Raw genomic sequence first — 10250 nt, forward strand, 5'->3', positions numbered from 1 at the left:
TGACCCACCCGAGCCAGGCAGGTGGCAGGGGCCACTTTGCCAGAGTCACCCCCTAGCTTGGAGTATGCTGTGTGCTGGTTGCTTTCAGGCAGCAGCTGGTTCGCACCACTCAGGCCATGAGGAGTTCCTGGAGTCCCACATCTTAGGAAGGGCCTGGTGGGCAGGGGTCACGGCCACACTCAAGTCTCCCCCCAGGAGGCAGACAGAAAGACCAATAGCAGTAAGCTCAGTCCAAGATGGTTTTTATATACATGGTTTATTCCTTCTGACCCCCATGTTGCAACACCCGCCTCACTCGCCCTCCCAGCATGGAGCTACCCACCGCCTCCTCTCTTGGGGGCACCTCCTCTCACGGGGCTATGTCTCCAGAGGTGGGGTGGGGAGAAAAGGGGGAGCCTTAGAACAGAGTGGCTCCCCTGTGGCCTCAGCCCCCCAGAGAGGGGAGAGAGGAGGAAGGAGGAAGGCAGCACAGAACTGGGGTTCAAATACTCAAGAAGCTACGGAATAGAAGACAAAATAACACGCTCTGGGGAAGGGGGACAGGGAGGAACCAAGGCCAGATCCCGCCCCCCAGCAGGGGCACAGCACCCCCAGGATCCAGGGGGCGAGGGGCAGGGCTGGAGAGAGAAGAATCTGGGGGAGGGAGGAGCCCAAGGATGGTCCCACCTTGACCTGGATGCCTAAGCACAGGGCAAGTGAGACCCCCAGGGCCCCTGAACTTGGCAGTGGAGGCCTACAGCTTGGTCAGGTCCAGTTTCAGCTTGTAGGGCGGGGGGCTGTCTGCATAGGCGTGCGACGGGGGAGGGTACAGGGACCACTCCGGCTCCACCATATAACCCTTGTGCTGCTCCAGAGTCAGGGGCTGTAGGGGAAAGAAGAATGAGAGAGGGCCAGGAGTCCCCACCCTGGCAAGGCTCCTTCCCACCCCAGATCTCGGGCTGCCCCTACTAAGGGTGGGAGTTGTTCCTCTGATTTCATGAGAGTGAAGAAACTTGCCTAATGTCACATAGCAAGTCAGGGGTCCCTGTCTCCACGGGAAAGGGGGTGGCCCCGTCCAGTGAGGGAACAGTTTTCTTCCCATCTTTGCCCATGGGCCCTGCCCACCTGGAACTTAAGGTGCTGGCCGGGCGCAGTCACCAGGGTGGAGCAGCTCAGCCACAGCATCACCAGCACGGAGAGGAAGAGGCAGCAGGCCAGGATCCAGCGAGGAAGCCCCGAGCGCCTGCCCCGCCCAGCAGGCACATTCAGGGGCCCTGGTGGGACCAGACAGCCTCCTCCCTCAGGCCCCACCCCGCCACCATCCCCAGGGTTCTGCCACCCACCGGGACATGCAGCTGAGGAAGTCATTGTCCTGCAGCTCATCAGACTCCACCTTTGCCTTGCTGCTGGTCTTGACTCGAATCTTGGCCTTCCTTACCTTGTCCAAGGGGCCTACAGGGTCTGAGAGAACAAGTTACTTTCAGTAGCCTCAAGGTCTTAGCCAAGAGGTGACAGCAGCCATGGAGAGTGAACAGGGGGCCAGGACTTGAGGCAATGGGGCATGGGGTCTTGGAATAAATCAGAACCCTGGGAGATGGACCACGGAACCCTGGGAGATGGACCACGGAACCCTGGGAGATGGGCCAAGGGACCCTGGGAGATGGGCCATGGAACCCTGGGAGATGGGCCACGGAACCCTGGGAGATGGGCCATGGAACCCTGGGAGATGGACCACGGAACCCTGGGAGATGGGCCAAGGAACCCTGGGAGATGGGCCATGGAACCCTGGGAGATGGGCCACGGAACCCTGGGAGATGGACCACGGAACCCTGGGAGATGGGCCAAGGAACCCTGGGAGATGGGCCATGGAACCCTGGGAGATGGACCACAGAACCCTGGGAGATGGACCACGGAACCCTGGGAGGAAGACCATGGAGCCCTGGGAGATGGATCAAGGAACCCCAGGAACTGAGAGATGGAAATACCAATCCTCAAGGGTTCATTTGCCAGGAGAACCCCTTGTGACGGTGGAGCCACCGTTGGAAGGAACACTGGTCTAGGTTTGAACCTTACCAACATGCACCTCCAAAGCCTCAGGGTGGGATCCCCGCCAGGTCACCTCCACTCGCTGCAGACGGGCTCCCTCATGCCCCAGGCTCTCTACCACAGGCTGAGTCTGGGCCAGGAACAAGACAGCACAGAGAAGCCCTTTAGAAAGGCACCACCTTGACCCTAGCAGGCACCTCTCTGCGCCCCATGTAGGTTACGTTATCCCATGCCCAGCTGGTACCTCGTTCCACTGGGGACAGAGAGGACACAGCTGCAGGCTGTGATATCAGGGATACTGTTCCCTGCTATTGTGGGACCCTGGTTTGTCTTGACCCCATCCTCCAACACCTAAGATAGGGATGTGATTCAGGACTAGCCAATAAAATCACAGGGACTGGCTGAGAGGTCATCACATGACTCAACCAGGGCCAATCAACTTAGTTAAAACCTGAGAGGTTGTATGTAATCTAGAGCCTTAGGCATCCACCTTGCTGTGAGGAGGGACATGTTTGTCTGAGAATGAAGCTGCTGAAGAGGACAGCAGAACCCAGGGGTGGAGTGAGACACTGAACCCCTGGATCCAGCTGTGCTCGAAGCTTACTGATCTGTAGACTGTACATCCCATGAGCCAAGAACCAATTCATCCCACCTCCTTACCCTGACCACCCAGCCACTTCTCTGGTGTGGCCCCTGCCAGAGCCCTCACCTGGAACACCACCACCTTCCCATTGTCAGTCTGCAGGTAGTATGTCCAGGTGGAGGAGACGAAGCCCTGGGCCGAGTTGACAAGGTCATTGCAGAGGGTGGAAAACAAGTCCAGGAGCGAGAGGGCCCCACTCGGAGCTTCCAGGACCTTTCTCTGCCAAGGGGAGGCCCAAGGCACAGAAATGTCACCAATGTAGGGTGTTAAGTGGGAGGGGAGCTGGGAAAATTCACTGTGATCAAAATTCACTAAGTGGTTTGGGGCAACAGGGCTACATACTATGAACAGAGACCTCAGCACTCCATTGGCTGACTGACTGTGTGCCCTTGGGAAAGTGGATTGCCCTCTCTGAGTCCTACAGTGGGAAATGATACTCTTCCCTCAGGGATCTCCTATGAGATTTCAATTAAACAATAGCACAAGGGCTTCCCTGATAGCTCAGTTGGTAACGAATCCGTCTGCAATGCAGGAGACCCTGGTTCAATTCCTGAGTCGGGAAGATCTGCTGGAGAAGGGATAGGCTATCCACTCCAGTATTCCTGGGCTTCCCTTGTGGCTCAGCTTGTAAAGAATCTGCCTGCAATACAGGAGACCTGGGCTTGATCCCTGGGTTGGGAAGATCCCCTGGAGAAGGGAAAGGCTACCCACTCCAGTATTCTGGCCTGGATAATTCCATGGACTCTATAGTCCGTGGGGTCACACAGACAAAAAAAGCACAAGTGCCTAATATATAGCAGCTGCTATGATTGAAAATGTTACCATCATCACTGTTCTTGTTTTAACAGCATCAGGAGAGAACATGGAATGGGAAGAAATGATGGTGCACAGGGCTTTCATGAACAGGGAAAGCCTGGGAAGGGTGCCGGAAAATGAGCAATGAGAGTGGGTTTCTGACTGGGATGAAGGATGTCCTGTGCCTCAGTTTCCCCTGGTGCAGCACTGTCTAGACTCACGGGGTATGATAAGTGTACAGTTATTGTCTCTTCCTGGGGTGGGGAAGGAGGAGCTATGTGTGTTTGGGAGGCTCCTCCTCCCTACACTTCTGTTCTGACCGTCTGTTCATCACAAGGACAGGGCTTAGACCAGGAGCTAACATATAGGTGCTCAGAAGTCAGCTCCGAAGATGAGGGAGGTGAGGAGTGGTCATAAGCCCTGGTGGCACTGGCTTTAAATCCCACCTCTGCACCGCCCTGGGTGACCTTGGGCAGTTGCTCCGTGGGCATGAAACGGGGATGACACTGTCTCAGGTGCCTTGGGTGGCACAAGAAATTTGGGACAGGCTGAGGTTAGGCCTGGACCAGGACAAAAGCTTGCTAAATAATGTGAAATGTGGCAGGGTGGGAGAGGCGGCGGGGGGCGGGGGAGGACTTCCCATGTCACAGAGATGACAGTTGAGTCTTGAGATGTCATATGGCTTAATCCAGGACACCCAGGAGGCCTGGAATGGCATGGAGAGCCTGGGAGAGAGTGGGTATGAGTGCAGATTTGGGGAGGGGGGTAGATGAGAGGCGGGATGGGCCTGGGGCCGCAGGTGGGAGGGCGCCCACCTTCTGCTCCAGCTCGGGCTCCGGCTCCGGCTCTGGGTTCTGACTCCAGCAGCCCTCGCTGCAAGCCTGCTGCTCCGTCTCCTTCACATAGGCCTCCACACAGGCTGCAGGGGCAGGAGGGGGTAACTGGGGGACAGTCCGTCCCAGACCACCTCTCCCCACCCTGGCCCATCCAGCCAGCACTCACCTGCTTCACACTCAGCCTGAGTGGCATTGGGCTTGGAGCTCCTGGCCACGAACCGGCAGATGGAGAAGAGGCGGCATCCGCGCTCGCAAGCGCTGGTCAGGACGGCCCTGTCATATGCCTTCGCTCTCCGGGATTGAATGGGGTCCTCCCCCAGCTCCTCCTGGAAGCGAAGCTGCGGGCTCAGGCAGGGGGAGGGGCAGGAGGCGGCCAGCGGCGCAGGAAGCCCTCGGGGAGGTAGAAGACTTGATCCCCCAAAATCTTTTAGGGGGGTTGGGGCGAGGTTGATGAGGAGGCTAAGAATATTAGTGGGGGCTGTCAGCTCCAAGGAGGAGAGAGGGGTGGTGCGGGGTGGGGGCGGGGGGCAGCTTGAGGAGAGTAAACAATGGATGCTGCTGGGTTTGGGTAATGGTTGAAAACCTGGAGGAGATGAAGGGCAATGATCCTCCCCCCACAAAAAAAGAAAAACCCTCCAGAGAGGAGGGGCTCTTGGGCCTGAAGAAGGAAGGGGGACTCAGAGGACGTTTTGTCATCCTTCAGGCCTGGGAAAATTGGGATCTGACTGGGGGAGGGGTGGTCAGGATCGGGGTGGGAACTGGTAGCTCTAAGGGGGGTAGGGGAAAGGGTGTGGAAGATGCTTGAGTAGAGGGGGAAAGGGGGACTGTCGGTCCTGAGGGAGGCGGGGGTTGGGCGCCCCCAAGGCCCTGGCCCAGCAGAGGGGAGCCAGAACCCGCTGGGTAGCAACAGAGCCTCAGTCCCCTCCCGCCTCCGGCTTGGAGGGACTCCCGGAACCCCGAATTCATCGGAAGGACTGGCATCACTGACCACCGCCCCGCCCCCCGTGTCAAAGGGACCCCACGGCCCCTCCTCTGCGGGAGAAACATCCCCCCCTTCATCGGAGGGACCCCCGGTCTCTGCGCTCGCCCCCGCCGAAGGAACGCCATCATCACTGGAGAGCCCCCTTCCGTGACCCCTTCCCCCTCCGAGGAGCCCCGGCCTCCCGCTCCCGGCGGAAGGAGCTGCGTCCTCAGCCCTGCCCCCACCGGAGGGCTTCGGGTCCTTCTGCGGGCGCCGCGCGCGCTTCACCTGAGCAGGCTGAGGCTTAGGGTAGCGGTCTCGGCACCGCAGCTGGCAGTTCTGCGTGTCCCCAAGCTGCAGGGCGAAGGGGTCGCGGGCCGGCGGCGCGGGGGTGGCGGGCGGCGGCTGCAGCAGCAGCAGCAGCAGGAGCGGCATCAGCGCGACCGGGTCCATGGCCAGGCCGGGCGCGGGGAGCGCGGGGGGCGCCGGCTCCGGGCGGGCGCGGAGGATGCGGCGGCGGCGGGGACCGGGTGGCTGACGTCACCCGAGCGAGGCAGCCTGGGAAGGGGGGGTGGGGGATGCGGAGAGCCGGCGGGGGCGCGGCGCTGCGGCACCGCCGGGACACCGGCGGGGCGAGGCAGGTGGACCGTGGCCCCTGCCGCCTGCCCCACGTCGGGATCCCAAGACACCCCACCAGTATCCGCAGGCGAGGGGATCTCAGTCATCGCTGGGGGCCGAAAGGAAACAAATAGGCTGATAGAGTGGAGGAGAGATCTATTCGCCTGGGGATGAGGGAAGGCCTCCCAGAGTAGGCGTATTTCGAGCTGGCGACTCAAGGAGGCCGCCGAGGGAACAGCGAGGTTCGGACGAGCTTGTTGGAAAAGGAAATAGGAGGGCGGTGGGGCTGGCTGGAACCCAGCCAGAGTGTGGGGATGGAGGTCATGAGGGTCGCAGAACTGGGTTAGAGGAGGCTTTCTGAAGCTTCATCTCTTTTGATACCCAAATCAGAGAGCCGGTAATTATGCGCATTTTGGCTTCTGGAGGAAGCTCTCCAAGCCCCTCCAGGGTTCCCCGAGCGTCGCCTCTCTCTGGCCCAGCCCTGATCCGCAGACCTGGGGGGTCTGGCCCCCGCTCTCCCAGACTGGGAGCCCTTCGACCTGGTGCTGAGTAGGAGGGGGCACAGACGGGGTGATGGGGTGCTGCTAAAATTTCTAATTCTTGTGGGAAAACATGGGACAAACAGGAGTACTTCTGGCTTTCATAACTGCCGCACTTCAAGGTGACAAAAGGTAGCCCCATGAACCTTGACCTCGGAGGTCCCCTTAACTTCCTCTTCGGCAGGCATGGGAGTGAGGACGCCCCTCTAAGTTCGAGACCCTGCAAAAGTGGCACCCTCGCACTCGCTGGTGTGCCCGGCGCGCAGGTGCCTGCCGCCCGCGCATCCTCTGTGCACTCTCCGCCCCAGCAGACGCGGCGGCAGCCACCCGGGGTCGGCGGGTCAGAGGGCGCCGCAGATTCCGGCCGAGGAGGAGGGGCCGGGGTGGGGTGTCTAGTGCACCTCCCTCCCCCGGCCGGCCGCCGCGCTTTCATCTCCTCGGCCTCAGCCAGCCCCCACGTGGCTTAATCAGGCGCGGCTGTGCCTGGCGGACCCTGAACATCTGGATCCCCGGGCGGCCCCTCCCCCGCCCCGCCCCTCCCGGCCTAGGCCGCCGCGACCCTGCGGCGAGGGCCTCCAGCCTGCGGTTTGTGCGAGAGCCAGGGAACCCCGCGTTTAGCCCACCGCGCGCCAGGCCTGCGCCTTGGGGAACAGCCAACGGTTCTGACCAATACTGTCCCCCGTTTCACAGGTGGGAAACTTAGTCCCCAGGACCCCTCCGCAGAGCCAGGATTCAAGCCCACACATGTCAATTCCAGAGCCCCGCGCGCCGAAGCCTTTCACAATTACTGTTATTCATTCATTCCAAACAAAACACTTCCGCAGTATTTTCTTGCAACAACCCTATAAAGAACTGGTAGCGTTATCCAATTTGCAAATGAGGAAGCTGAGGATCAGACGGTCAAAGGGGGTCGGCCCAGGTGACAAGCGAAGGAAGCAAAGAGACGTGGGCAGACCCCCGCCAAGACTGGGAGGTGGGGCGTCAGGGTTACCCGGCTTTAGAGGCGTCTCTTACCGCTCAAGGGAAAGGAAGGACACCCGCGGCGTGGGTAAAGTAGAAGGGGAAACTGAGGCTGGAGGAGCTGGGACGCTGGCCTAGGTCACCGCAGAGGAGTAAGAAGATTTAATTGCCTCCTACTCACCCCCTTTTCCGCTGCAAAAGGCCGCCTGGGGCGGGAGCGGAAGGAGGACTTGACCCCGGCCCCCAGGTGAGCCCCCGCGCCCCTCCTGCCTTTCCCGGGGGAGCTGGTCCAGGTGAGGGGCGGGCGGGCCGGCGGGCGGCCGGGGTCGGGTTTCAGGAAATCCGCCGACATTCCTTCGGGGCTTAAGAGGGAAAGTTGACTCGGCGCCGCCCCTCGCCCCCCCCCACTTCCTACCCCCCGGGGCGGCCCGGCCGGGGCGGCTAGCGGGGAGTCGCTGCGGCCGGCCTGGGCGTGAATCAGAGGTGGGCCAGGCGTCCGAGAAGCGGCGGCCGAGGTCAGGGCGGGCATCTGACAAACACCCTTTGTCCCTTGCCGCCCTCGCCACGACCCCGCTGACCCCCACCCCCAAGCCGGGTACAGCCTGGGGAGCTAGCAGGGCACCGTGGCGCCGGCAACTTGCTGACAGTGGGTGGGGGGAGGGGAAGGAGCACAGCTGTCACCCCCTAACATAGCTGGCGCCTCCTGGACCCGAGACATCGGAGGTTCTCCAGGGTGTAGAGGGCAGGGAAGCCAGACCTCCCAGGCGGGGTGAACACTGGTCCTGATTTGCACACAGGCAGCTCTGCACTCCTGAGATCTCACTTCCAATGCCCATGGGGTCTCGGTTGATAAATTACATACTGCACAAAGCTTGGGACCCCAGAATCCAAGCTCCTCCAGCTGAACCTCCAGGGTGGAAATGATAAAGCCCCACCTTCTCCTGCATACAGGTCTGGAACTTGGGTTCTGCTGTACTAAGCACACATCCAGGCTAGACCCTCACTGTCCCTGCTCCCTGGGAACACTGGCCTGGAACACAAGGCAGCTAATCCCATACTGAGGGGCCCTGACCATGTGGGTCTCAGCATGGGAAAGGCAGCTCTATGCCCTCCTCACTCCCTACGGGACTTTGAAGGTGCTGTTACCACTGCCCATCTCCAGGGGACCCTCAGTGCAGGGAGCTGGGCTGGAGGGTCTCCCCCAAGGTAATTCTTAAGTGCAAAGACTAAGGAGGAGCCTTTCCCCCCGGGGGCCCCTCCCTCCATCTGCCACCTCAGTACATTCCCAGCCACCTTCAAGGACTTGGGTCAATATTTGCCAGAAGTTCCACCAGAGCTGGTTCCCCTTCCTGCACAAAGAGGCGGCAGGACTGATGAGGAAGGGGTTAAGCCGCCTGGAGAACCAAGGGCTGGGAAGGATGCACCTAGAGGTCAAATCACTTTCCTTAGAAAGTCAAAGGTATGAGGTTAAGGCCACCCTGAGGGCAGAGGGCATGCTCCAGGGAGGAACTGAGCCAATAGTGGATACCCTTCTACAAGTTAAGGACCAGAGAGGGGCGGCTACCAGGTTGGGTCACAGAGCAAATCCAGGGCCTGGCTGGGACCCAAGACAGCATGATTCACTGGGACTGAGCTTTCTTGCTACTCCAAGGGACTGAGAATTCTCCATCCTTTCTTTTTCTTTCTTCTTCTTCTTCTTTTTTTTTTTTGTAATATCCTCTCACCTCCACCTCCATCCTTTCATTTCTGCAAATGTTCACTGAGCTCTTCTCCCGTGGACCTCCCTGGGTGCAGGCTCTCCAGATGCCCACAGTGTAAAGAAAATGCCTCAAAATAAGACGATGTTTGAAGAACTGTGTTACAAAGATAATTTTTAAAGAGGAAGTGGACACAGAGTGCCTGGAAAGGTTGGGGGGCCCCCTCTGAGAAAACTTGACCTGTGACCTGATGGGAAAAGAAGGTGCTAACTGGGGGAAGAATTTGGGGGAACTGCATCCCCACAGAGGGGAACAGCAAATGTACAAGTCTTGGGGCTGGAGCAATGTGAGGGAGAGGAAGGAAGAGGATGAGGAGAGAGGAGAGAAGGAATGGGGAGAGGGTAACAGGACAGAGAAGACCTGCTTTGCTTCTTTTAAAAGCCCCTTCTTCCTAATGTACAGACAAGGGCAGGAGAGTTTACCCGGGAATCCTAGGAGGCTGGGCAGCATCCCAGATGGAGATGGTGGGGCCTGGACCCGGATGGGGTGGAGAAAAGAGGTCCGAATCTCAGAATGGGGATGCGTTTTGGAATCAGAGCCAACAGGATTTGCTGATGGATTGGACGTGGGAGATGAGCAAAGGAGAGAGTTGTCACGCGCACCTCCAGGTCTCTGGCCTGAGCACCTGGGTGGATGGGGGAGCCTTTTCCCCGAGACTGGGATGACTGCAGTGGGGGTGGGGAGGAGCAGAGATGGGGTGGGGGGATATTAAGATTTTTTTCTCCAGAAGCCTGAAGTCCTCCAGGTGGAAGTCAAACGTTGCTGAACCGAGGTTGTGGGGGAGGCTTGGGATATATCCTGAAAACACAATTCCAGCCAAGAACGGCCACCTTCGCTTAATTCTCTGGCAGGTGGGACGGTGGCCCCATTTTTCAGAGGTGACACACTGAGACTCCGAAAGAATGTGCCCCAGTGCTAGGCACTATCGTAAGTGTTTAGACCGTGGAGCCTTCTGCTACAATGCAGCTTCCCACAGAAAGGCGTAGGCTGGCTAGGAGTCCCCCATGGTGCTGAGGAGGAAACTGAGGCAGAGGGGCCTGATTTTCCCCATGCCAGGGCTCAACTCTCTCCTTCACAAACTCATCCAGAGTCCAGATTGGGCTTGGAGGGGTGGGG

General features: G+C 59.5%; 1 protein-coding gene across 2 annotated transcripts; it reads right to left on the reverse strand.

Annotated features, from left to right (window-relative positions):
* Positions 1-237: 237 nt before the first annotated feature.
* TMEM59L (transmembrane protein 59 like) lies at positions 238-5806 on the reverse strand. 2 transcript variants are annotated; one of them, XM_027969389.3, is made up of 8 exons: positions 5549-5806; positions 4466-4625; positions 4279-4382; positions 2735-2887; positions 2053-2155; positions 1323-1440; positions 1105-1222; positions 238-862 (listed from the first exon to the last, which is right to left on the reverse strand). In XM_027969389.3, exons 1-8 carry the CDS (start codon positions 5711-5713, stop codon positions 734-736), a joined length of 1050 nt encoding a protein of 349 aa, XP_027825190.2. In that variant the 5' UTR covers positions 5714-5806; the 3' UTR covers positions 238-733. The 2 variants fall into 2 exon arrangements, with proteins under 2 accessions (XP_027825190.2, XP_027825191.1); XM_027969390.3 differs by lacking the exon at positions 2735-2887.
* Positions 5807-10250: the final 4444 nt, after the last annotated feature.

This window comes from Ovis aries, chromosome 5 (assembly GCF_016772045.2).
Source record: "Ovis aries strain OAR_USU_Benz2616 breed Rambouillet chromosome 5, ARS-UI_Ramb_v3.0, whole genome shotgun sequence".
In the NCBI taxonomy this organism is placed as follows: domain Eukaryota; kingdom Metazoa; phylum Chordata; class Mammalia; order Artiodactyla; family Bovidae; genus Ovis; species Ovis aries.